Raw genomic sequence first — 27,632 nt, forward strand, 5'->3', positions numbered from 1 at the left:
TTCGGCAAAACGAAACAAACACCTCTTACACAAACGACGCGGTTCCGGTCAGACAGATTTCTCTACAAACACGCTGAGACGCCGGCAATGGAAAGAGAAGGCTTTACGCTGTACAGCTGTCGGTCGTTAAGATTTGGCGCATGCATAGTTCTTCTGTAGCAGCATCAGCCTCGTTATTTAATAGCCACATCTCGTATTACCCTTTACTCTTTCCTCTCCAAAAGAAATGCTTTTATATAGACTTTGCAATCCAAAATACTTATTTTCGTATTTCCAATTAGCGCTTAAACCGTGTATCGAACTTTGGACAGTGTGGTTTTCAATTTTTTCAGTTACGTTGGGACACGTACACTGACAGGAAGAGACATGAATTTATAAAAAAACTAAAGTTTTTTCCGGTAAAAAAAAAACGCATTTACGAAACTTTAGTACGATTGCACCAGTTTCCTAGCAACCCAGATGGAAACCAAAAAAACATGACGTGAGTGTAATGAAATATTGACTCGTGGAAAAAAGATGAAGTAAAATTTGCTCATTGTGAAGTTGATTAGTATGTGTATGTGTTTGTATAGCGTAGCGAGTGAAATAGTTGTGCAGAAATGTGCTTGGAAATCATTAAGATGGTATGAGCGAACGGCGAAGAGGGAACACTCCGCTTTGCACGGCTGGCTGCCCCCTTTTACACTCCAGATAGTTCCCTCCTTTGTACAATTTCTAAGTCGTTCACCTGGACACCAAACTGATGCTACTACCATCAACAAAACCACATCCTAAAATGCTCTTCTGTTCCAGAGAAAAACTACTCTTTTTTTTGTTTTAGTTTCTGGATATTTCAAATATTTAGTAAAGACTTAATGGGGGAAAGGTCGCCAGAAATTCTGCTGCTTGTCTATTCCCTATTTTCACCTGGATGTTACTTTTATTTTGCACCGTTATTTAGAGGTTCTCAAAGTCTTCTCCCAATTGGCCCAAATCTTTACCTTGTAATTTATAAAGTGAAGAAATGAATGGATAATCTAAATGTCGAGAGTTCCTAATTATCTATCTATTATCTAGTACAGTTCAGCAGTTCAGAGAAACATTGAACAATTAAGCTTTAAAGAAAATGTTTCTGCAAATGAATTGGTAGTTCACACCAATCGATAAAAAGTATGGTTGCAAATCTGGATGTAGCGGTATTAATGCATGTTTTCCGTTTCAATTAAGGAACAAAGTACCAAAATGCAATTTGAAAATGTTTTTAGTAAAGAGGAACTCAAAATGTACAAAACCATGGTCATAATAGGGATCAATATTTGCTACGGAGGTGCCCAAATACTTGGTGAGAAGAGAAAGGTTTTTAAAGGAGATTAATTCCAGGAAAACCTGAAGAATGGCGCGACTTTGATTGAGTTGGAAGGCGAGAGAGAGGCTAAAGACAAGAGCCAGTGGCTTTCATTTCATTTATCTCGGATGCTGGGGCTTAGATGCACGGTAGGCTTTGATCCACCTAGATAGTCCTAACAGGTTAATCCATCAGTCTTTGTTGTGGATATGGTCTCCTCTGTCAGCCGAGAGGCAAAAGATATCTTATATCTCAACCTTGCAATAAAAAATGGGTAATGAGAAGTCTGTTTCCTACTCCACCTTTTGGCTGGGTCTACACAGAGATTCTGGATTGAATAAACATTTCCTGGTGGAGATGTTTTCTGAACTTTCCGAGCCCTATATGGGGGCTAGTCCACCAGTAAAACCTAGATCCTACCTGATCTCAATGTTTCCTCAGTCCTGATTTTAAATTAAATCTTGAATTAATTCTGAACTTCTTGCTTAAGAGCTAACGAACGACTCTAGCCAAGAACAGGTTCTGAACCATTGTTGCATCCCTGGCCATATCTATTTCATATTTCATATTTATATATTTATAAAAAAAAAAATCTTTTAATTTAATTTTGCAATGAAGATTTCTTTTTTAAGTCATTACTTGTCCCATTCAAGAAAATATTACATAAAATATGACACCTGGCAATCCTGCTGGATGTCCATCTGTCAGATCGATATTATCAAGGTCGACATCTGCACTTCCAGTGGGGGTAGCAAAATCAGCTGGTTCCCGGTTTCCAAGGCAACCGTTCGGTAAACAGTTTATTTATTGTGTCCTGTGGTGACTCTTACATTTTATTCGTTTTTTATTTCTTTTGCTTTAATCTAAGAAAAAGTGATTGTGGTAAATCATGTACATGCATAACTACACGGTGAGGGATGGGGATTATACCCTGGGATTATACACAATGATTAAAGATCAACGCTATAACGATGCTATACCAGTATTAAGGAGACAGTTGGATGCAAGTCCTAATTCTAGAGCGTGTCTTTCACTCTTGGCTTATTGCTACTTCAATACTCAAGATTTTGTCAGCTCGGCAGAACATTATGAACGTTTGACTAAACTGGTACCTCAAGAAACGGACTACAAGTTGTACCATGCTCAAGCATTGTACCAGGCATGTATGTTCGACAAAGCTATCAAAGTATTAGCTTCCATTACAGATCCCCAGTATCATGGTAGAGTGACGAAACTCAAGGCTGCCATTAAATACGGCGAGGAAGACCTGGTGAGTGCTAGAGCTCTTTTAGATAATATTCCTGAAGATGATCCCGATACTGAGATAAATCATGCTTGTATACTTTATAAAGAAGGTAGATACGAAGAAGCGCTTCCTAAGTTTGCCACAGCCATTATGACCCAAGGCTATAACCCTCATTTAAGTTACAATTTAGCACTTTGTTATTACAAACTGAAGGAATACAATCAAGCCGTCAAATATATCGCCGATATAATGGAAAGAGGGATCAGAGAGCATCCAGAATTAGGTGTAGGTATGGCCACTGAAGGAATCGAGTTTCGAAGTGTTGGGAATACACTTACATTACATGAAACTGCATTAATAGAAGCGTTCAACTTGAAAGCTGCAATAGAATATAAAGTGGGTGCACCAGAAGCTGCCAGAGAAGCTCTGACGGATATGCCACCGCGATCTGAAGAAGAATTGGACGCAGTCACCCTACACAATGAAGCGCTAATAAACATGGACACTCGACCAACCGAAGGTTTCGAAAAATTACAATTCTTACTGCAACAGAACCCTTTCCCACCGGAAACATTAGGTAACCTGCTATTATTGTATTGCAAATTTGGTTACTACAATTTAGCAGCAGACGTCATTGCGGAGAATCCTCATCTTACCCAGAAATATCTCAGTCAATATTTATCTGGATTCTTAGATGCCCTAATCACTCAGCAAACTTCGCCAGATGATGCTTATAAAAAGTTTGAAGAAATAGCTATAAGGCATACGGAAAGTTTAAGAAAATCAGCCAAGAGAGTACAAGAAGCTAAAGCTAATCAAGACGATGCAGCGATGAAGAAGGCTGTCGCAGATTTTGAAGAAACACTGGACAGTTATATACCTGTCCTACTGGCGCAGGCTAAAATTTACTGGGACATGGAACAGTATGCACAAGTTGAGAACATTTTCCATAAATCTGTGGAATTCTGCAACGAGAATGATACTTGGCGATTGCACGTGGCAAATGTCCTGTTCGTGCAGGACAACAAGTATAAAGAGGCTATTGGCTTTTATGAACCACTGGTGAAGAAATCTTACAATAATTTGCTATCGGTGGACGCCATAGTTCTAGCGAACCTATGTGTTTCTTATATAATGACGGCTATGAATGAAGAAGCAGAAGAATTGATGAGGAAGATTGAGAAAGAGGAGGAACGACTGCATTATGAAGATCCAGAGAAGAAGGTCTATCATTTGTCTATAGTGAATCTAATCATTGGTACTTTGTACTGTTCCAAAGGTAATTACGAATTTGGTATTTCTCGACTGATACGCAGCCTAGAACCGTACAGCAAAAAACTCTCCTACGACACTTGGTACTATACTAAACGATGTGTGCTATCATTTATTGAAAATCTGGCCAAAAGAACTCTATTCCCGACGGACGCTTTCATCCAAGAGTGTCTAGATTTCTTAGATAATTGCGAAACTTTTGGTAAAGAGGTGAAAACTTTTCAGATAAATCCGTTTCAAGAATCTTTGGCGCATGAAGGAAAGAAAACTGTGGCCTATGAGGCAAGAATTCTAAAGGAACTCTTAATCCGTGTTCTGATTCCTAATTCCTTGTTGTAATTTTAGTTGGGGCTCTTCTTGCATTACCATTTATTTTTATTTTCAATTTCATTTAACATAAAAATAAACATTTTTTCCAGCATAGAATCAAGTGTCAAAAAGATAAATATACACCCAGTATTATAAAATGTTCCAGTACTTGTAAAAACTGTGATTTCTCTTTAGTTAATTGTTTTAAATAGCATATAAATTATTCACTTAAAAATTAATTAAATATGGCTCTTAAATTTAATAAAAATAAACACAACAAAGTAATCTTGGATGGCGAAAGATGGGAGGTGAGTTAATTCTCTTTTAGTTACTAAAATTAGTTAATACTTATTTGATGTCTTCTTTTATAATAAATAAAAAAATACATAAGTTAAATAAAACCTTATACATATATTTCTAATTATAGCGAGTGATTATTAAACATGATTATTTTATTATGTTAAAACATCAATTTGAAATTAAAATATTACCAATACTATAAATTTAGTAAGATGGGAAAGTGGCAATTTATGTTTGTATAGATATTTAAAATTTAATGGACTTTTAAAAAAAAAAATCTTAATAAATTCAAACAGTAACACTGCATACAATCATCAGATCATTTTATATTTTTTTATTTTTAACGTGAAAGTGCATTTGATTAAACAAAAAAAAGTTGCATTAATAACTTTAAAAGAAAATTGAAATGCTTTAAATCAAACCTTGAAACGAATAATTAATAATGTTTAGATACTTTTTATTTTATTATATTTAAAAATTTCATTATATTTCAGAGGAGGCTGCAAAAAGAGTTAATGTCACTGATAAAAGAACCACCACCAGGGGTCGTAGTGGACAGCGATCAAGGAGAAAACCTCAGTCTGTGAGTAATTTCAAATTTATTTGGTTTTTCATTTAACAGATAAAATTTAACTAAGTATTTCGGGTGTTTAGAAATTTTACAGAAACTCAAATGAATTGGTACTTAAAAATCTCTAGTAGATACGTATTCTTTCTTTGGAAGAAAAGCACTTATTTTCTTATGACTTTTCGATATTTTTCTTATACTATCTCAGAAACTTTACAAGATAGATTCTCAAAAGACTCATTAGGTTTTGGAGGCAGATGTCTCCTCCATAAGAAAACCTTAGCATCCAGTTCGTGGGCTGCCTGAATAGTTACTTAAAATGAAATCATGAAAGTACATGATTTACTGACGTATGGCCTATATATGCACAAAATTAGCATTAACGATTGTTTTGAGTTCATTGAATGGTTTTTTTTAAAAAAAAAAAAAAAAAAAACAGCTGATGCGAAAGCAGCAAAATTTCTTCTAAGCATTTTCTCTTTAACGATTCCCTTAGGATCTAAAGAAGATATTTCATCCAGTTTCAATTGTTAATAATCTTACTTCATCCTTTTTAGGAATACTAGAGTAAAAATGTGTTTTTAAAATATATTTTTGTTTTTTTAAGATGGACAATTAATATGACTGGGGCAGAAGGAACGTTGTATGAAGGAGAACACTTTACACTACAATTCAAATTTTCTCCTAAGTATCCTTTCGACTCTCCTGAGGTAAGAAGGAAACCGGAATTATGTTCTTTGCTACTTTGAATTTGCACAAAGCTAAAATTCATTTTAATAAATATTAAACTGTTAATAACAGTCTTCGATTAAATTCAATTTAGAAATTTGGTTACATTACAATAAATATAATTTGGTTAATACTTTATCAAATACTCTTTCTCTTATCGATTTGATTAAAATTGATTAATTTGAAACAAAAATATTAAATTGTTTACAGGTAACGTTCATAGGGCCAAATATTCCTGTTCATCCGCATGTGTACAGCAATGGTCATATTTGTCTTTCCATTTTGACGGACGACTGGTCACCAGCGCTTTCGGTGCAAACAGTATGCCTAAGTATAGTGTCAATGTTATCTAGCTGCAAGGAAAAGGTAATTTGTAATCGTAGTAAAATCTATTAAAGTATATATGTATATTTTATAAGACAGTATACTGAATGGTAATGGCCCAGACATTACCAGGGGCGGCTTAACCTATAGTGCAGGGTGTGCAATGCACACGTGCGCCGCGGCATCTTTTTCGAACATTTTGTTTCAACTCGAAATAAATCTTATTTCACGTATTTAAAGTTTAGAAGTTTAATATGAAAAAACTTTCTTGTTACGACGACGAAGTTAATAGTTATAGCCGCGGGGGGGGGGTCAGGCCTAGGGGGCGCCAGGGTTTCATTGCACACGGGCGCTACACGAGCTAGAGCCGCCCCTGGACATTACTTTTGTCAATGTAGTGATAATTATTGCATTTGCATTGGCAAGTCTAGAAAAGGTTTTAAGCTCCTTATTATATAATTATACTGAACGAACTTTCCTTGTTCTAAAAAGATCTCAACATGTAGTCTTTACAAAGTTCGTTAGGAAAATGTTATTTAAAAATATGTGTGCTTCGCATTATTTTGTTCATGCCCATGTGATAACTGAAGATAATTATTATGGCCTGTGTTAAGGTAATTTTTATTTTAGAAGTAGATGTTCCAAGAAAGAATTATACTAGCTTAAAAAGGTTTCGAGATCTTTCCATGAAATATTTTATTAATGGTGGATTGGCGGGATTTAACTTATGGGCTCTTTCAGGAGATATGGAATTTGAAATTGAATCCTCAGCTTGTTGAATTATTTTTATATCACGTATTTATTTTTTTAAAAAAAATTGATTTCACGCGAAAATATTGTACCTCTAGTGAGATCCGATATCACAGTCGGTGACATTCCGCCAGGTGAAGGTCTACCAGGCACACACTTTGTCCAGAAGCTGTAAAATTGTTTATAGTATTAGTATTAGTCTAAACTAGTTTTTTTTTTTTTTTTTTCTTTTTGCAACTCCAGATTTCAATGTTTCATCTTTTAGGGTAGGCAAGGTATAGCCAGAAATATTGTATGATTCCTTTTAATTTTTCCAAAAACTATAATAGGACGTTTCTTATCTCACCGGAACCAATAGTAGTCTAGAAAACAGTCTCTGAGATTGAAAATTGTTGTATCTAATTTCATTTAAACGCTGAATAAGAATTCAAAAATCCGATAAAATGCAATTTCAGCTTATCGATGCAGTAAAGTGCCATATTTAAAGTAAAGTTGCCTCCGCCTTTTAGAATCTTTATAAATTTTTTAGTTTTAAATATTATTTACCGCATTCACTTGGTAAACTATAAAGTAAGTTCAAATATATATTTTTTTAAAAATAAATTCTTGCTTCTAAGGTTTCTTGCAAAGATGTAGTATAAGTTTGTTAATTATTTAAGACCTGTAAATCAATTAATCGGTTAAATAGATTTATCTGCATGAAAAGAACTCCATCTGTATAGTGTATGCTTCTTTAAGATCTTCTAAAATTCAGATAATAATTATATTTTTACTGACTGAATTTCTCATTAAAGTCCTTTGATTTTTTTTTTGGAACGAAGGGTTGGTTGGTACATAATTCTTCTCTCACCAATAATTGATTTTTGGTAATCAACGGTACTGATGAAATTAGTTACATTTTTTTTAACTCAGGAACCGTTTTTCTATGATATTTCTAGAAGGAGATCAGAAACGTTTCTCATGGTATAATAGGTTTTTGAAAAAATTAAGTAGTTGAAATATTATTGAAAGAACATTTCAGTTTAAACTGTAGCAGAGATTCTCTTCTAATGTGTTTCTTTATTGTTTCTTTTTTAGAAAAGGCCACCGGACAACTCCTTCTACGTCAAAACTTGTAATAAAAATCCAAAGAAAACGAAGTGGTGGTATCACGGTAATTGTTTGCTTTCTTTATTTTGATGTTATTAAATAATTTTTTAATTTAGTATTATTAGATAAATCAAGTTCATTAAGAATAACAACAAACAAACAAAAAAATCAGTATTATTTTGTGTAATATGATAACAAGATATACTGTGATATAGTGATTGCAAATTAATTTGATTTAAATATTTCAGATGACACAGTATGATGTACTAACTTCCCTCTGGTAGAGGATACATGGTCTCGTGATGAAAAGATTTACCATTGGTGTGTGTAGGGGAATAAAGCGAAACGGAAAAGAAGACATTAAGAAGAGGCGTTGTTGCACTTGTACAGACAAACTGTTTTTTAGGATTATGATTATAAAGCCAGTCATTATTTATATACTAAATAATTAAATTACAGATATAAAATTTTTCAAATTAAAAGAAAAAGAAAAAGAGTATAAATTCTTATTGCGCAACTTATTTACATTTAACACGCCTAAGTTATTTAAAATAATGTTACGACTTTTTTTTTTCTTTAAATTCCTAAGTAAATGATTTTAATTTCTGTTTAGTTTAATTATTATTCGTACAATAATGTTTTTTTTTTTGTACGTTGACATTCTAATTGTGTAGATAATGTCTGTAAAAAGTGATTCAACGAGACAAATCTACCTACTTTTCTTATTATTTTTGTTTTCTATTCAAATGTTGATATAATACTGTTAGTTAGATGATCTTATTTAAAAAGAGATTCTTACTACATTAGCAGTGTGTAATAAATAAGATTTCTTACCATTAAAAGATATATTCAATAGCAAGAGAAATAGCAAGAGAAAAAAAAAAGGTAGAACAAGTTTTTTTCCAGTAGATAATTATTTCATTTAGGCCTTGAATAACTATTTTGGAATTTGGAATTAAATTTTTATTGATACTGACTAAACTTAGTAAAACATTCACATTGATCAATTAGTTATATTTAATCTTAAATATATTTTGATTTTTTTTTTCTCTCTCTGTCTGTGCGTTTTTAATGTTAAATACCTTTTCTGAGTATTGCTTTCATAAACATTCCATGTTTTTCTTTTTTATCACTGTTTTTTGCAAAATTACATTTTTTTTTCATTTGTAGCAAAAATAAGTTCATTTTGGAGATGAGTTTTAAAAAGTAAAAAAAAAAATCCTTATTTTACTAACTTTTATCACTGCCCAGGATAAAATTTGTTTTATTAAACGTTAAATTTTTACATTAAAATAATTTTGTATTCATTCAATTTACGCGGACTTGTTAATAATAAATGATCTTAAATGTCTACTTTTTTTTTTTGGCATTGTACTTTAGATAGTTGTTTTAGTTTTTACATCTAAAAAGACCGGCTGGTTGATAAGAGATCAGGCATAGTTTTTTAGTTTATTGTACCTCATATTTGATTCAATTTAAATTGGCATCATGTAAAAATAAAAATCTGGATAAAAAAAATAACTTCAAATACGTAAAATGTTTATTATTTGTCTCAGGGGAGAAACCGAACCCTTCTCTATCCAAAGAAACTAACTTGTCCAGGGAATTACTTTTGTTAGATAAATGCAGTTTCTTTTTTTTTTTTTTTCTACTAACAGAAAACTATAAAAAAAACAAAATCATTCAGAGATCTTTCTAAATCAAGTCACCTAAATCTAGCAGTTTCCGAACTCAGTCAGTGAAACTCATTCATACCTAGAAGTTCAGGCAAATATTTCCTCTACTAAATGCATTACGAAAAAACGGTCTCAGCATCCACGAAGTCTAGAGAACAATGTAAACCCCCTATTCCCTGCAATACCCATAGGTCCTGGCTTCAAGATCAGTGAAATACTTGCGACGCAGATTAAAATACTTCTATCAAATTTTACTTGATATCTAAAACTTATAAGAGCAAAGTCGAAAATTGTGTATATAAATAAATTTGACGTTCTTGTACCAAATATTTACGACGCCAATATTGCAATACTTCTATCTTACAATCTGTCATAATAAAATTCGGGAATTTCTACTCCTCTTAAGAGATAAGTGGAAAAAAATTTTGCAAAGTGAGTTCTTTTCATGAGTAAACTCTTGCTCACTGCTAAACTGCTTCCTATGCCCTTCATAATCGATATACAGCCTAAAATAGGAAAGTGGATGAAGGTCGCGAGGTTTTTTTTCCCCCCACTTTTATACTTTTTTAAAAAAAAGTAAATTAGTTTGGCCATTTATGAAAAAAACCTACAAACATCTTAATTTCAAGAGGAAAAAAGAACGTACAAAATTAACCATTGCGATGTAAACTGAACATGGGATTTCACAGAAAGAACTTATAAAAATTTATTAGGAATCATGAATCACAGACGAATATATTAATTTATTATTATTTAAATAACCATTCTTATTTGTTTAATTTACAGTAATTTTGTAATTACTGCTGTGTAAATATTATATTGGAAATTTTTACTTTCTGTAATTCTATAAACAGAAAGAATCTTCTTTTTTTAAGCATGGTACTCAACCTCAGGAAAAATTTCTGCTTTTTTTTTTTGTTTTTCTTTTTAGATCATGCGATACGTATTAGTATTTATATTTTCCTTGTGTTTATGCACGCTGCCAGTCTATTAATCACTTCAATCTCACCCAAACGTGTTTAAGATGATATTTTTTTCATAGTAAAAAAAATAAAGTAAATGGTTAAATGTTTTTAGATGTGCAATAATAATAACTACATTAGGTCATTATTAAATGTAAATAATAAATTATTCTGATATGATAAATACTTATTTCAGATTGTATTTTTATTTTTTTTTTTAATCATTTTTATTTCTTCAATTAATCAGCTACATTCTGAAGATAACTAAAATTTTACTTTTTGAAAAAATTTAGCTTGTCAATTCTACAAGAAGATAATTTTTTTAAAAAAATTGATTTCAATACTAATAAAGAAGTTAATCAGCACAATGCAAAAGGCTGAATTCTGCAAAAAAAACAAAACTGGTTTTATCTGTTTGTACTGCACTAAAGAAAATTTCTGCATCTAAATTAATTGCTACTATTTTTTTTGTCTAATTAAGAAACAATTACACAGTACATTGTTTTTTTTAAGAAATACTTATTTAACAAGATAATGTCCTCATAAAAAAAAAAAAAACGCGGCTCGATTAGTTTTTATAATCACCTTGCATTGTCAAAACTTATTTGGTGATGATTATTAACAACTTTATATAAATCTTTGGCAGATCTATGAAAACCATTTCTAAATTTGTACACATATTTATGTTTTAGTGTAAAATCATTACATGTTTGGAATCATCATATTTTACCATGATACATCCTTCATTGATTTCTCATTTTTGTTCTTAATTTTAATTTTTATTATTTCTTTAGCAAGTAAGTCTAATTGTATAGTATTTTGCCTGGACATAAAAAGTGATACATCGATATAAATTATATATATAACGATAATTATATATAAATAAAATGTAAAGTTATAAATAAAATTTAGAGATAAAATATAATAATAAAAAATTCTATAGATTATGTTCGGTCACTAAATGTCAAATAAAAGTTGGATTTATAATATATATTTTTTTTTTTAATTTTTAAAAATAAATTGAAAATGTGCTTAAATAATTTTGAATTATTTATAAATTAATTTCCTCCACAATGATTTCAAACTTTCTTGAAACAAATTTGCAGGATTAAGTTAACTTTATTCATTCATTAACGGCTGCTATAAAAATCATTGTCTTAAGGACGTTGTTCATCAATATTGTAAGAGGTGCAAGACTTCAGGTGCATGTTTCAAGTGTAGAAATAAGTTATATCGGAACGTAGGTAAAAGTACTGAACCTCAATGGTCAAAACCAGCTTCCTTAGAGGCGCATCTGAACGGCTCATCGCCGCGGTCATTTCAGGACCCTGATTCTTACCAAGCCCTCGCAACTGAAAGAATGTGGAGCGGCACCACTTTCTTTCCAAAGTAAAACTTGCGATAGACATAAGACCTAATAATAGGCACAATGTTTCCTCAGCCGTTAGGGCCCATTGAACTTTTTCTACTCAGCCCCAATGTAATCAAGCAGATTTGTCGTTTAACTTTTGGAAGGCCTTCTTCTGCATATTAAACATCGATAAAGACATACCCCACTCACAATTGAATCTGTAAAGTTACAAATTAAGTAAATTTAATGTAACGAAAAAATTGAGTTCCGTAATACAATGCTTAATTAGATACTTTACGCCGTAAAGACATCAAATATTTCCAACTTCCTCCTATGAGGGTAAGGAGTGTTGTTATTACTACAAACATCTAACTATCCTTGAGTAAATGGGTGAACAATTTGGTCGAATTCGGAGCAATTGTTGGAGGTACAAGGTATAAACACAGACACACACACACACACATGTATAGAGGGATAATTTAGTAATTATTAATATTAAATTAATCTTTTACTCTAATAAATAGTTCGTCAACCTTTACGTTTTCGCAAAACTATTACACACCTACTTAACAATCCACAGTTAACAATTAACTTTATGAAGTCTTGCGCAAACTAAGGAAGTAAAGTACAAATGTTAACTACTGTTACATTAAAATTTTTAGAAATATAATTTCAATTATAGTGCATCGAAAATAGTTAAACATCGATACATAATTATTGATCTCTTCCCAACAACCAATTCAATTTGCAGTAGTCTCAACTTAGTATTTTGTAATTTGTATTCACTATTCATTATCACTGCACTATTTTAGTACACCAAGAGGCGAGAAAATTGGTATTGGGAAAGAAGGAGAGGGAAGAAGGGACTCTAACCCAGTATAGCAGCCAGTAGGTTCTTTGAGGCTGTCGGGGACAGCATCATGTCAGTGGACAGTGATGGAGCCAATGAATTCCTTTTGTGGGAAGAAAATAGACAAGAAAAATCTGTTGATATTGTTAAACAAATTAATGCTAAAAATGCAAAATATGTTGCTTGCGGATTTGTGGTGGGTTTCATTCTTTACCATGGAATCGTGCATGTCAGATACGGTAGGTTATTTTGTTGTAGGTTATTTGTTTTCAAATTTGAATAAATGCCTGATTTGTGTTTTTTCGTTAATAAATTAAGCTAGTTCATGTTTGAATAATTCAGTTATATTTGTTTTATAAATTAGATTAATTTTATTTACTTACTATTTTTACGTAGTTATCAGTTACCATTAATTCAACCTATCAAACAATTCTGTTTTATTTCTATTAGTGTAAACTAAATATGTATCCTTACTTTTTACTAAAATAATTTTTTAAGGATTAAAGAGTGTTGTGAATGAATTTAAAATTAAATCAAAGCTGCATATAAGAATTGTGACCTATCCATTTAATCTAACATTTTTGCAGGAACTGACTCATGCAAGTGGTTGCTCACAGGAGGAAAATATAAGGGGGATTCCGAATGGCAGCCATACGGCTGTATGATGCACGAATATTCACAATTGTGAGTTTTTCAATTTTATATAAAAGTAAAAATTAGAATTGTGTTCTATGTGAAGTGAGATTGAAAAGATAGAGAAAACTTTTCTACATAATATTTACTTGATAGGAATAAATGTGTCATAGTAATCTATGCACTTGAAAGAATAAGTGCAATTTCTACTTCGTACGTTCTAGAGGACAATTCAAGGATGATGATGGAATTAATGTTCCGATGTGTTTATAAAATATCCTATGGAGAATTTTTTGAATTTTGCCTTAAAATTTAAGTTATAAAATAAATTTTGCCAACAGGGATACTCGTCGCTGCATTCGCTACTTAGCATTTTTTGGGAAGCATAACCGTTTTGTCTTTATTGGCGATACTCGAATTCTTGAGATTTATACGGCTTTTGTTGATCATTTGTCGGGTCGACAACGAAGTGCTACTGGAGGTGATGGTCACCAAACGAAACTCAAACCATATACCAATCACACGTTTTCAGATTTACAACTGAGAGTGGCAGTTGATTTCATATGGAGTCCATATATTTCTGATGTTATGGTGAACTCGTTCAATATGTGGAAGGTACGTTCCCCTCAACAGTATTGTACACCTTTCTGGAACGTTGAAATTCATTGTCTTTTTTCTGGGCTTTAAGGATCAATTAGAACCACCCAGTCTAGTAGTAGCAGGGAGTGGCACATGGGCAATCCGAAGGAGTAATGGTTCTTCTAAAGGTTTAAAAGAATATACTGTTAATTTAACAAGAATAGTGAGGGTACGTAAGAGAAACTGTTATACTTGAAGATTGAATTAACTTGAACATTACTATTATTGTTGAAGGTATACGCCAAAATTTTTATTTATAATTTCAGCCAATAGATACATTAGCTAAAAAAAGTAGAGTATTGTGGATGCTGTTGGAATCCGTGAATGAAGAAAAATTACCTAAAAGTTGGTCTACAGTTACTAATAAAGCAATTGACCAGTACAATTGGGCAGCAAGAGAGGTAAGTAAGGTTACTTTCTGAGAGCGTGCTAAGTAGCTCATTTTAAACCAGAATAATCACTTCAGCCGATTAGAAAAAATTAGAAAAAAGAAATAAAACAAAACTACGATTAATCTTATTTATTGCAGGTTATCTCACACAGTAACGGTCAGGTATGGTCAAGTACCCGAATGTTAGTGTCTGGTCTGCCTGAAGCTCGTGAAGGTACATTCCACATTCCGAAAAAAGCACTGAAGCATCATACTCAGATATTAGCTAATCTTCACTGTAATGATCATATGGCATTTAATGATGGTACCTGTTGTTCCTCTCCAGAAAGGACAACCATACTTCAAAATCTGACCTATTCAGTACTCGCAGTATGGTAAAATTCTTATGTTCTAATCTAAAGCATTATTTTCTTGAAAACATTGTTGGATGCGTTCTGCTATATATCAGTGATTTCATTCTTCATTAAATTCTAATCTTTTTTTTCGAATTTTCATTCAACTTCATGGACTGAAGTTCATCTGGTTTAAGTGGACAAATTTTATTTTAGTTTTTATTTTTATTAAATAGAGCCTTATTTCCGTTGTCATCATTCTTCTTGCCATTGTTATAATCACAAAAATATGCTAAGATGTTTGAAATCTCTGATTTTATCTCCAACCATTTATCTTGGTCGGGAAATAATTATAAATGAAAAGCCATAAAAGCCGTTCATATTATGTCTTACCTATTAAAAATAATATTATTTTTAATTTAATAAATAATAAAAGTAAATTCATGCTTATTACTTATTATAGTTGCAGCCTTGGTTTAATCATAGTGATCAGAAGGCACAAGACTAAAACCAAAATGGAGCCACCTTCTAGTACATATATACTTTTAGTATCTCTAGCCAAACTTGGCCTAATTATGGCATACTTTTTTATTTGTGATAGGTATTTTGATTTTATTAATTTTTTATAATACTTCCCTATTCTCTAACAATTACTTATGTATATATATTTTTTTAAACAAACAGGACGAACTTCTTCATGAAAGAAAATAAATACTATTCTTCAGTAAGTTTCTGGTTACCATTGGGTTATGTATTTGCGTTGGGATTATTTTTTACCGAAGATTCAAGGTACACTAAAGTTTTGCACAGGGATCAAACTGAAGAATGGAAAGGTATTACAATAAATTCATTCATTTCTTAAAATTTGCTAGAGGAGATGTGCGTGAGTGTGTGTGGGAAAAGAGAGAAGTTTTGGGAATCTTCCCGCGTGGAATTGCTATCGAAATCCGTTAGTTGGAAGTGCTACGTCATATTCCCTTCTTGAAAAGTCATTTTCATAATCATTTCATCAATTTCATAATTTTCTTCACTTATGTCTTTTGGTGTTTAGGACTTTTAATTTTATTTGATACATTTTAATCGAAAACTTCTGGCCTCTGGAAGAGATGCAACAATAAAAACTTCTCTGAATTTCTATTTTCTTACAAATTTTCTTCTAAATATAAGATCAAATTGCCTTGCCAAAATTCTTAGATTTTAAGCAAATCGTTATATGTTAATATATTGAATGCTTTTTTTATGTAACCGGCTGAAACGATTTTCCTTAAATTTGGTAAATCGGCACATGCAGGAATTATCACTTTCAAATCGTTAATATTGTAATGATTAGATTATGAATATTCAGTGCATGTTACTCACAGCATTGACTCATTTTATGAATGCTATTTTTTACATTTTTTTTTTTTAAATAGTTATTAGAATAATTGTAGACTTTGTTTTGGATTTTTTTAATTTGTAGGTTGGATGCAGCTAGTACTATTGATATATAATATGACTGGAGCTAGTGCTAATTCGTATATTAGAAATCATGTACAAATCATTATTTCTGCATATTTTTTCCAAGCTGGCTATGCACATTTTTATTATCTCTGGCATAGATCTGATGCTGGTATTGTGCGATTTTTTCAGGTATCTTCATTTTCTTTCAAATACAAAATTATTTATATATACAGTCACCTTATTCCTAAAATAATTCTTATAAATACAAATTTTGGCTACTGCATTTGATGGTAAAAACATCAGTTTTAATTTTAAGTTTGAGATTTAATAGGGTTGAACCAGCATCTTTGGGTTAGGAAGTGCAGAACTCTTAGCAATGAGACCCGGAGAGCCTATGTCAATAAAATTCATTATTTAGCAGCTCTAAGGGAAAAAGTGTAATCTCTCTAGGGCCTTCTCCAGTATACATCATACACTTTAACTTGTTGGAGGAATTTGACGAACGTGCAATTTAAGGGGGTAATTTAGGCTTCAAACAAACAACACGTCTTAGGCATAAAGTTAAATTATTGTGACATTTAGAAAAATGACTCGGAAAATATTTGCCGCGAAAAAAACTCCATTACTCGCCAATTCTCTGGAAGTACCAGCCAATGCATTGGCATTCACATTGTGACAATTCATCCTCTGGGCATTTCTTCGCACTCATTTATAAAGCTGCTACTTTTGTGTTTCCTATAAGAATAGTCCGTAATGCCATTTATAATTTCGAATTTTGCCTATGCAAGTCGAATGTTAAAGGATAATAACATAAGGTAGGCGCCACGGTAGCCAAGCAGTTAAGAGGCGAGACCTGCAAAGCTAATATGCATTGTGGTACAGGGTTCGATTCCCGGTCTTTAAGCATTGGATTTTATTTAAAGGTTAATAAAAGAAATTTATAGTAAAGTATGTTTGCTAGTCGCCTCCGTCCACGACACCTAATTGGTAGTTGGACGTAAAGCCCGCCTGAAAAAATAGGCAATTACTTTACTTTACTAATAACATAAGGTCATTGAATATGAGGAAGGGGGCTATTTCCTGTTATCAGTTGAAGCAACACAATAATTTGCCCTGTATTTTTCATATTAATTCATCTCTTATTTAATACTTGTTTTTTAGAATATTGCCTTCTATTTTATGTTGATAACACGAATATGTCCATATCTATGTTTGGTGAAGAAGTTCCTATTCCAAATCTTTTATTTAGAAAACGCATAGTCTAAATTGTTAATGCTAACCATTAATGTAGAATAAATTTTTCATATATTCATTTTTTTTCAGATACTTTTTCGCTTGAATTTTCTTCCAGTAATGTTATGTTTTTGTATGAATCGCCCTTATCAGTTTTATTCCTTTGCACCTTTAATCTCATTTTGGTTCCTTTGCGTCTACTTGGTATTGGTGGCTCCACCACGGATAACAGCTTCCTCTGTTGAAACTAATCCTCTTCATTATCTTTATCTAGTACTGAAGATGGTTGGTCTTTTTTCTGTAATCATCATTCTCTTCATGTCTGAGGTAAGTTCTTCTATATTCTTATTGTTCTGAATGTATGCTAACAAATTATTTTTTATCTCAGTTGTATCAAAAAAATAGTAAAACCAATTTTAGTACAGTCCATCATCTTATTTAGTGAATGTTTTGTTTAGAATCGAGTGAATTTCGATTTATTTTCAAAAAATTGAACAGTTTTGCACAAATTATAAGTTTTTATTTATTTTTTTTAATGGTTAATGATTACAGTGGACATTTAAAATAATAATATATCATTTTTTTAAGGTGTTTTTTGAAAAAGTGTTTGTTACCCGACCTTGGAAAGCCCTTTTTGTAACTACAGACGATGATATTCACGAATGGTGGGTTAGATGGAAACTAAATAGATACAGGTAAGAAAGAACATAATTTTAAAGGCTTATTTTAAACTGTTGATACTAATAATTGTAACTTATACTTAAAAGAATTATAATCATACTATTTAAAATGTCGTTATTATATGACAGTATTCAATAGTTCAGAGCAAAAAGCGTAAATACTAACAGAGTGAAAATTTTACGTGGAAACGGTTCATTGTGTGATTCATTGAATATATAAAATGCAACATGATCATTTAATCTTTTTTTGAATGAATGATTTGGTACTTTGTTATCATTGTCTAAGGATTAACTGTTATTTTATTTATTTATTAACGGAGTTGGTGTTGTGCTCTTGAACTGTGCAGACGTGTTTATTAGTGCTCCGTACTATTTTACAATTTTTGTTGTGTTGCAGTTGTAAAACTAATTAGATTTTTATTCTATATTACAGTTTAAAATGTGTTTTATGCGTTAGTGTATTTCAATTTTTAATTTATTAATTGTGAATAAAAAGAAACAGAATCTATTTTTGTTGAATTTGTTGGAAATAGTTAGTGGGAGGAACATGCCTGTTGATAAGGTAAGCGGTGGGGATGAGGCAACAATAAGCACCGTGCTGGATAGAATTGAGCATATGTACTCTGAACTTTTATCTTTTAAAAAAGACGTTAATGAATGTAAAACTGAAAATAAAAATCTTGTTTCTTCAATAAAATTACTGGATGAAAACATTAATAAGCGTTTCTCAAATTTCGAAAAGGATTTTAAAAAAGTAAAGAAAGAAAATTTAATTTTAAAAAAAGAGAATCAACAGTTAAAATTAGAACTGAAACATTGTAAAGTAAATTTAAATAATCTTATGAATTTGCACTACTCTAATAGAATTAAAATAAAAAATGTGCCGTTTAATGATAATGAGAACTTATTTGAAAAATTAAAAGTAATAAGCTCCGCCATTGGTGTTGAAATAGAGATGAATGATATTGATTACTTATTGAGGGCTAAAAAACATCTTTCTAACTTTAACCCGTCCATAATATTCAAATTCCTTAGAGTAAAAAAAAAAAAATGAATTTTTTAAAGCATATAGAGTAAATAAACGTAAGTTATGGAGTGAATTATTTGATGTACCAGAACTCTCACCTCAAAAAATTCCAATTTATATAGAAGAGGATATGTGTAAAGAGACTTATGAACTATTCAAAAAATGTAAGCAATTACAGAAACAAGGAAAATTAAAGTATGTGTGGGTAAGAAATGGATTAATTCAAGTTAGAAAGCAGGAACAGGCTGATATTATTAATATCAGAGAGGATCAGGATTTGAAACTATTAATTAAAGATACTGATTTAGCGGAAGATGGAGCGTCTGTAATTTCTGAAGGCTCTGAAACTGATTGTACTGACAGATCTGATCTTAGTTCTTCTAAAAAACGTAAAATTACGAACATTAAAGCACGCACAATACCGGCATTTTTTGAACAAAGTACATCTTCTAAGGAGCCAAAAAACTATTAAACTCAATTCAAAATAATGATAATTTAATAAAGTTGGGAAAGAATAATTTGGAGGAAAAGAAGATCATTAAAACAATAAACTCTCAGTTAAATACAACAGATAATTTTAGCTTTCAGCAGGAAACCGTTTCTCAAGTACGAATTGCTTTCTGGAATATTAGGGGCTTTAAAACCATGTTCTGTATGAATTCTTCAGAATTATCTTCAATGTTAGATTGCCACATCCTATGTTTTGTAGAAACATGGATTTTGACTGAGGACTTCTGTCGACCAAAATTTTTTGAGGATTATGAGTGTGTAGTTAATAAAGCTATTAAAGTCTATAATAGAGGAAGAGCTAGCGGTGGACTAATGATCTTGGTTAAGAAAAATATCCTGCGATCTGATATAGAAATTCTATCATGCACTGAAAATTGGATTACTGTTCGTTTGAAAATTTTTGAAGAGATTATTGTGTTGTGTGTGAATTACTGGAGACCCGCACTCCTTGATGACGTCCTTTTGAACTCTTTTGCCTCTGAGCTTCATGATATATCAGTAATGTTTGGTTCAAATACTGTCATTGTTGGTGGCGACTTCAACGCCCGAATAGCAGCACTTAACTCCTTAAGCGATGAAGTCTTTCAAGGCTCGTTGATGTGTGGAACACGCTCTGTGCTTGATGATGTAGTGTCATCGAGGGGTGTTAAATTAGTGAATTTAATGGAAGAATATGGTTACTTCGTTTGTAATGGTCGTTCACTAAGTGATTCGCCAGGTAATTTTAGTTTTTTATCAGATCATGGATGCAGTACTATAGATCTTATTTGGTGCTCTCATAATAGTTTGCAATTCACTTGTGACTTTGAGATTAAGAATTTTTCAGATATTTCTGATCATTTTGGTGCATTGTTAAGTATTAATGTTAATAACCTTGATAATTTTTCCTTGGCTGATTTGGCCTCAGATTCGGTTGATAATGTTTATACTATTATTGATAGACAAAATTCTAAGCTGGTTATGTATAACTCAATTTTAGGAAATGATTTTTCTGTTTATTATAATAGTGAAATTCCTGATTTACTGTCTGATAATTTTAAAAGCGCTGTTTTAAACGCTATGAGTAACAGTAATATTATTGTAAAGTGTCATTTTAGAAAAAATAAAATCAAAAATCAACCTTGGTTCTCTTATGATTGTCTAATAAAGAAAAGAGAAACTTATAAATATTACAGAAAATATAGGAAGAATAAAAATTTGAACAATCTCTCAATTTATCTTAATTGTAAAAAGTCATATAGATTGCTCATTAGTCACTGTAAGTCTTCTTATTTTAATAATATTAGGGAATCACTCTGTAATATTAAAAACTCGTCAGAATTTTGGAAAACCATTAATAAATTTCGAAACCGAAGAAATATAAATTGTCCTATTTCAGTAGAACAATGGGAATTGTTTTACAGATCCCTTCTTCCGCCTAGGCCGATAATAGATAAAGATTCAAATTTTTTAACAGTTTTTAATCCAGATTTAGATTCAGATTTCACGTTAGAGGAGCTAATGGTTTGTGTAAAAAGTTTAAAAAATAACAAAGCACCAGGTTTGGATAGTGTGCCAAATGAGTGTTTTAAGTATTTAAATTGTCAGTGGTTACATTATTTGTTGAATCTTTTCAATGTTGTCTGGAAATATGAGACAATTCCTCAGGACTGGTTAAGAGTTAAACTGAAATTTTTGCACAAAAAAAATAATGTATCTGATCCGTATAATTATAGACCTATTTCCTTAGTCAATTCCATAACAAAGTTATTTACTAGTATTTTGTATAATAGACTTGTGCTGTGGGTGGAGAGCAAAGGGTTGATTCCCCAGGAACAGATGGGGTTTCGGAGAGGGAGGGGTTGTGGAGATGCGATATTCGCCTTGGCTGGAGCCATCAGCATAAATTTAAGATTAAAGAAAAGGCGTGTATTTGGAACATTTGTAGACTTAAAGCGTGCTTTCGATTCGGTTCCTCACTCTCAGTTGTGGAGTAAATTAAATGGTATTGGTCTTAATGGCAAGTTATTGAGAATAATAATGTCTATTTATAATGGCACGAATATTGTCATCTCGCAAGATAATTCCTCTTCTTCGGAGATCCCGTTTACCGAGGGAGTTTTACAGGGAGAAATTTTAAGCCCGCTACTGTTCGCCCTCTACATTAGCGATATTGTATGCTTCTTTAATAGTAATGGGTCTTCAGGTATTGATGTTGCTCCTAATAAAAGTCTGAACATGATCTTATACGCGGATGACATTGTTATGCTGTCTGGTACCAGAAATGATGCACAGTGTCAATTAGATTTGTTAGAAAAGTATTGTCAGATGTGGGGTTTAACTGTGAACGTTGATAAGACTGTTGTTCTTCCCTTCCAGAGAGGTACAAAAATGGGTGATATTAAACATTTATGTTATAAGTCATCTAAACTTAATTTTGTGAAAAAATTTACTTATTTGGGTGTCGTGTTTACAAGTTCCCTAAAATTTCGAGCTGCATGCGATGAGTTTATTAAGAAATTTAATGTAGCAAATTCAGTTGTGATAAATATTTTAAGAAAGTGCAAGTCTGATAAGTGGTCGACTAAAGTTGGTTTATTTGACTCACTAGCAGAGAGTGTCCTGCTTTATGTATCTGAGGTGTGGGCCTGTAACTACACCGATCTAATAGAAAGAGGCCAAATTAGATTTTTAAAATCTATCCTAGGTTTAACTCGAACAACTCCTGATTCCTATGTTCGTGTGGAGACAGGCAGAGTCCATAGTAGATGGAAATTATTTAAAAGAATGGTAAACTGGTATATTAAAATATTAAATATGAACTCAGATTGTTTACCTAAAATAGTTTATAATAGAATGGCAGCATTAGAGAAAATTAATCTTCTATTTAATTGGTACAACACATTTAAATTTTATTTAATTTCTATTGGTAAAGCAGAAGTGTTGAACATGCAAAGTAGTTCGCAAGTATTAAATATCAAAAATGGTCTCTGTGAATCTTTTAAAAACTCTCTAATTTGTAAAGATATTGAATTTGTTGTGAACTCTTCGTTTAATTTACATTTCCGTCTCTGCAGTTCGTTAACTTTTGGAGAGGAGTATTTATTAACTAATAGATGTCATGTTAATAAGATAAGAATTATTGCACAACTAAGATTATTCAATAAAAAATATCCCTCTCTATACCTTAACTTTAAAAATTATAAATTTTTTCCAGACAGAATATGTTCTCTTTGTTCGTTAAACCATAATGATAATATCTACCACTTTCTTTTTTATTGTTGCAAATTTAATAAAATTAGAGAAAAATATTTGGCTAAATATATGAATCCCTCTCCTGTAACTCAGGGAGAATATGTGTCTATGGAGACTTTGCTGTATAAAATTGATATTAGCAAAATTAATGACATATATTTATATATTTTAAAGGGATTGGAAGTTAGATCAATGAACCATATTAATATCTGAATTTGCCATTTTCAAAATTTGAATTGTAAAAGAAAGATGTATTTTTTTTTTTAATTTGTTATGGAGTCTATTTTATTTATTTTATTTTTATTTTTATTATTATTATTATTTTTATTTTGACTAGAACTATTATTTTTTGATAAGGATTGATATTTCAGTATTATTTAAATATTCTGTTTGAGAACTTAGATCTTTCTGTTCAGTTTCTTTTATGTTTCTATTTTTTATGAACTGTAATGTTTATTGCAATCACACCAACCCTTTGTATAAGTTAATTCTTGAAACAAATAAAAATATTATTATTATTATAACTGTTATTGATTAAAAAACGTCTGTCATTATTTCTTAACAGTTAAGCTTTTGTAAATTGGTTAAAATTAATATTTCAGTATGTGCTTTGGAGTGGTGTTTGGTATGGCTGTAGTAACAGCACAGAAGTACAATTTAGTGGATGATTCAAATCAATCTAATTTACTCTCGAAGAGACCAGCCATTGCATTGATCTTGGTATCTTTAGTTGGATTTACGGCAGGATCTGCATACGCAGTGCTGTGTCCTAATAGTGTGGACTGTGATGAAGTCCATTCGTATACTACCTTCATTCCGGTCAGTAATATAATTTTAATCAAATTACTTAGTGATCATCTTAGCATTTTTTTTAAGGTATTGATTTCATTATTGTCTTTACAGATAGTATCTTATTTAGTGCTGAGAAATGTTTTTGGTATATTGAGATCACGTTATTCCAGCATGTTTGCTTGGTTTGGACGTATCTCGTTGGAATTATGCATGTGTCAGTACCATATTTGGTTGGCTGCAGATTCACACGGAGTTCTTGTTTTTGTTCCTGGATATCCTGTGCTAAACGTTCTTATTACTTCTTTTATATTCGTCTGTGTTGCTCATGAGGTAAGTTTTAAGTTGGTAAATCAATAATTTTTTTTTTTTCTACTTGTAAAGGAAGTGTTGTGATCATGATTTCTTATCCAAATTCCACCGGAAATATCCGTTTCCGGAAATGAAAGAGCGCTTAACCAAAAGATTTATTATTTTTTGTTATTGAAATTTTCTCGAAGCAATTATGATTTTCTCAAAATTGGAGTACTTCCGGCTAACAAATAATTTTTTATTCATTATTAATTTATACATTTTATTCATTTGAGACTTTGTGGAATCCATGGAACAGTTAATTGTCATTCTGTTGCCAATGAGGGAAAGAGGCGAAGAAGGCTGTTTGTCTGTGATTACTCGATCACAAATCTAGTAATCTTAATCATTGCTGTTTATATTTAGTACTTTATCTCACCCCTAGTTAGAGAAAATATTACTGTTGTATTATATTTTAAAAATGTGAACAAAAAGTTTTCTCCGAATTATGAAAAGCAGGTTTATTTGTAGGTACTTCTTCGAAGTTTGCCATATATCGATAGAATCATATTATTTGTTTATATTATTTTTGTAAGGGATTTTTGGGAATATATGAATGAGGTATATATGTAAACGTTTGATTTTTGGGCTAAGATATTTACGAGCTCTTAAAGATTTCTGTTAAAATGTTTCCTATACTCCCTCTGTTTGTACTTAATTAACCTCACAGAAGAAAGTGAATTAATAGCGCTACTTTTTCTGAGTCTCTGAAGCTAAGCTTTACAACAAGAGAATAATTTCTAGAATTGGTGAACAGTCTTGCAAAAAAAGACGATGCGGGCAATCGCAATTTAACTACTTAGTTAAAAGCAAGCCATGGGCGAAATAAAGCAAAACTGCGAGGGTGTAGTTGACCTAGGAGGTATGAAGGAAACAGTAAGAAATCTTTTCTACACCTGTGTTGACAAGAATTTTGGCAAAATTTAGACTGCGCACAAGGCAAGATTTTTTGCTGGCCCATCTAGGCAAGATCAAGAGATAAATATGTTGGGTCTCCTGTGTGAAACCAAAGCCATGGCTGCTGGGCACTTTTGAGGAATGTCAAAAGCTTTTTAATACTTTACTGCCTCCAAGTGACCAGAAATTCTAATCATTATTGGGCTTCCAGAAATGAAATTACTAATATAATCGATACCGACGAAAGATTTTTTTAAAAAGGAAGTATTTCTAAACGTATTTAGTAAGAAGCAATCACTTTCTTCTCTTCTTTCTTCAAAAATCTTTACATTATGTTTTTGTTTTTTGTTTTTTTTTTACAATTTTCACAAATTTTAATAGTATGTGCTTTTCAGTTACATAAACTGACTGGAATACTGATGCCATATGCAGTACCATCAGATTGGCGACTTGTTCTGAGGAATTTCTTTATATTTCTAATGATACTTGTACCAATTGGCATACATGATGGTATGTTTTAAAAAGTTTAAGTAACTTTTTTTTTTTTATTCGTGTCGAGTTGACTCATTTGCAGGTAAGTGAACTTTTCCTACCTTTAGAAATTTAAAAGAAGACGTCAGGCCTTAAATTATGTTGAAAAGGATTTATCGGCAATTCCCGAACAGTCTTTTTTTGAGGGCTAATTTCTTTATTATCTCAACTTTTTGGGTACGCATTGGGCTCTTCTCTTCAGGAGTTTTTTTTTTTGTTTTTTTGATAACTGGGTACATTCAGACCGTACAGATAACTATGTATATTTACAACTTCCACATTACTCCTTTCCTAAAACAAGCTCCAGATGAAACGGTATCAGAAACGTAGAGATTTAATGAAGAAATTGGTCTTCAAAAGAGACTTTCTGTGGTAAATGCTATTAAAATGAAGATGATTGTTAATAGTATGGTTGCCTTTCATGGTCATTGCTTTAAAACGAAGGATAGGTTGTAGGTGCCATTCAATTTCATTAAATGGTGTTAAATGCATGTTTCAGTTTTTTTTTCTTTTAAATGTTGAACAATAGCGATATTGAATTAATTGTAGTAATTTATGAAAGTCAATTAAATAAAATTATCAAAACGTTTAATATTATTTTCTTTTTTTTGCTTTTCATAGTTCATAAAACTGATATTTATATGTATAAAAGAATAATTCTTTTGGTATAAGTTAAAAAAAAGAAGAAGAAAATCAAGCAATTCTTTTTATGTTATAAAGAAAGTATAAGAAACATGTTCACCTGTTATACTCCACGCTTCATGGCCCCTTATTCAGACACTTTTTGAACAAAAAGTTAAAAAAAGGTTAACATTTAGTTAATTTAATGTCATTCAAGTACTTTTGTAGACATGATCTCATAGGAGGAAAAAATCAGTATTATTTACAAACAGTTCGTGTTTATCCGTCCTTAATTTTTTGTTTTTGGATAATTATTTTGCCAAATTTACGATAGAATACTTGAATAAGGGCCTTCAATTGAATAATATAACAAATATAACATTAATTAATATTGATCTATCCAAAAACCAAGTTCAAAATGTATTTTTTTCCCAATTGTTAATTAATGTTAGACACAGTGTTTTTCTGTATTAAAATAGTAATAAAGATGCGTATATTGTTTAAGTGTACGCGATATTAACTTATTGAAAATTAAAGAATAAAAATTATTCCTACATTATTTTCAAGGGGCTGTACTGGAGAGTTTCTAATTCTCATTTCTCTCCTCTATTTCCCAAATTTAGTACAGGCTGGAGTTTTGTTTTTTTTTTCAAAAATTCGAAAAGAAGTCAAGCTTTACTAAGAAAATCTTGGTAGCTTAAAAAATAAAAATGAGCCAAAACTTTTCCTATTTTGCTTACTTATTTGTTCTTTTTTATATATATATATTTGTCTAGTCAGTGAATGGAAATTATATTTAACAAAATAGTATTAGATTTTTGCATTAATTGTAAATTTTATGCACATATCAAGTCATTATTTTGTTTAGGTTTTGAGCAGATTTCCCAATTTTTAACCCTTAATATTTCAATTAAATCTAAGATAGGTTTCTTTTTTCTTAAAATAAATAAATGAATCACTTTAATGGTACTATCTACACATATACATATAGATTAAGGTTGTGAAGTTAAAAAAAAAATATATTTTTTTTTGGTAATCATAAATGCCATGCGAAGTGGAATGTAGATCTGAGTTTGTTTTACTGACGTACCTAAAACTAGGCAAGTATTAAAACTGTCTTTAACATCTATTTCTTATGTAACTCAAAAATTTAATTTACTAATCTTATTTAATCTCTCATTCCACGGTGCACATTTTTCTATTCTTGCACAAAAGTTTAAAGTTAATGAGGGACAAGAAATATATATTTTTTTAAAAAAAGTGAGAACATTCAATCATCGTGGCCTCTCTCAAAGAAATATTTGGCATGAAAAACTCTACGAAGAAAAAAATAAAAATAAATAAAAACAGAGTAATTAAAAAAAAAAAAATTAGTCAACTCTTATCACATCGCTAAAAATATTCAGTGGTGTCCCTGATTGAATAAGTGCGGATTATATTAAGTATTTAATATTATATTAATAAAAATTATTATTATAAAACTGAATTTCAGTTGTAATTAAGAAAAAATTCTAACTGATTTTGTCTTGAGTGGATTATGGAGTTACCAGTATGGTAAGGGATTTGAGATCAAT

The 27,632-nt window shown here is 31.1% G+C and overlaps 3 protein-coding genes and 1 long non-coding RNA gene across 6 annotated transcripts in view; 3 read left to right on the forward strand and 1 right to left on the reverse strand.

Annotated features, from left to right (window-relative positions):
• Positions 1 to 8,776, forward strand: part of LOC141450920 (ubiquitin-conjugating enzyme E2 W) — a 44,348-nt gene extending 35,572 nt beyond the window's left edge. Inside the window, exons 2-7 of one of the 3 annotated variants that reach the window (XM_074121842.1) lie at positions 4,262 to 4,459; positions 4,946 to 5,034; positions 5,627 to 5,729; positions 5,959 to 6,114; positions 7,900 to 7,975; positions 8,160 to 8,776. In XM_074121842.1, coding sequence (XP_073977943.1) covers positions 4,397 to 4,459; positions 4,946 to 5,034; positions 5,627 to 5,729; positions 5,959 to 6,114; positions 7,900 to 7,975; positions 8,160 to 8,173 — 501 coding nt within the window. In that variant the 5' untranslated portion in view covers positions 4,262 to 4,396 and the 3' untranslated portion in view covers positions 8,174 to 8,776. The remainder of the gene's footprint in view (positions 1 to 4,261; positions 4,460 to 4,945; positions 5,035 to 5,626; positions 5,730 to 5,958; positions 6,115 to 7,899; positions 7,976 to 8,159) is intronic. The other 2 variants (XM_074121848.1, XM_074121858.1) reach the window with 2 other exon arrangements.
• Positions 2,134 to 4,459, forward strand: Ttc30 (tetratricopeptide repeat domain 30). The gene has a single exon (XM_074121469.1). It carries the CDS (start codon positions 2,214 to 2,216, stop codon positions 4,179 to 4,181), a length of 1,968 nt encoding a protein of 655 aa, XP_073977570.1. The 5' UTR covers positions 2,134 to 2,213; the 3' UTR covers positions 4,182 to 4,459.
• Positions 8,777 to 10,736: 1,960 nt separating the features above from the next.
• On the reverse strand, positions 10,737 to 12,600 carry LOC141451185 (uncharacterized). The gene is made up of 2 exons (XR_012456576.1): positions 12,463 to 12,600; positions 10,737 to 12,118 (listed from the first exon to the last, which is right to left on the reverse strand). It is a non-coding gene; the product is annotated as an uncharacterized lncRNA (long non-coding RNA).
• An 84-nt stretch (positions 12,601 to 12,684) lies between these two features.
• LOC141450714 (N-acetylneuraminate (7)9-O-acetyltransferase) lies at positions 12,685 to 27,428 on the forward strand. Its single transcript, XM_074121421.1, has 14 exons — positions 12,685 to 12,989; positions 13,338 to 13,434; positions 13,725 to 13,998; positions 14,072 to 14,191; positions 14,289 to 14,423; positions 14,552 to 14,787; positions 15,209 to 15,346; positions 15,430 to 15,578; positions 16,205 to 16,374; positions 17,509 to 17,745; positions 18,007 to 18,113; positions 23,472 to 23,688; positions 23,773 to 23,991; positions 25,302 to 27,428. The coding sequence occupies exons 1-14, from the start codon at positions 12,821 to 12,823 to the stop codon at positions 25,425 to 25,427; spliced, it is 2,394 nt and encodes a 797-aa protein (XP_073977522.1). The 5' UTR covers positions 12,685 to 12,820; the 3' UTR covers positions 25,428 to 27,428.
• The last annotated feature ends 204 nt before the right edge of the window (positions 27,429 to 27,632 follow it).

The sequence above is a fragment of the Rhodnius prolixus genome, unplaced genomic scaffold (genome assembly GCF_049639745.1).
Source record: "Rhodnius prolixus isolate KJV_2025 unplaced genomic scaffold, Rpr scaffold_1, whole genome shotgun sequence".
Lineage (NCBI taxonomy): Eukaryota > Metazoa > Arthropoda > Insecta > Hemiptera > Reduviidae > Rhodnius > Rhodnius prolixus.

Coding starts and splice junctions, on each gene's coding strand:
- Ttc30 (XM_074121469.1), top strand. CDS start 2,214: ATGTACATGCATAACTACACGGTGAGGGATGGGGATTATACCCTGGGA.
- LOC141450714 (XM_074121421.1), top strand. CDS start 12,821: ATGTCAGTGGACAGTGATGGAGCCAATGAATTCCTTTTGTGGGAAGAA. Junction 15,579..16,204: donor TCAAACTGAAGAATGGAAAG/GTATTACAATAA, acceptor TTTAATTTGTAG/GTTGGATGCAGCTAGTACTA. Junction 18,114..23,471: donor TGGAAACTAAATAGATACAG/GTAAGAAAGAAC, acceptor TTAATATTTCAG/TATGTGCTTTGGAGTGGTGT.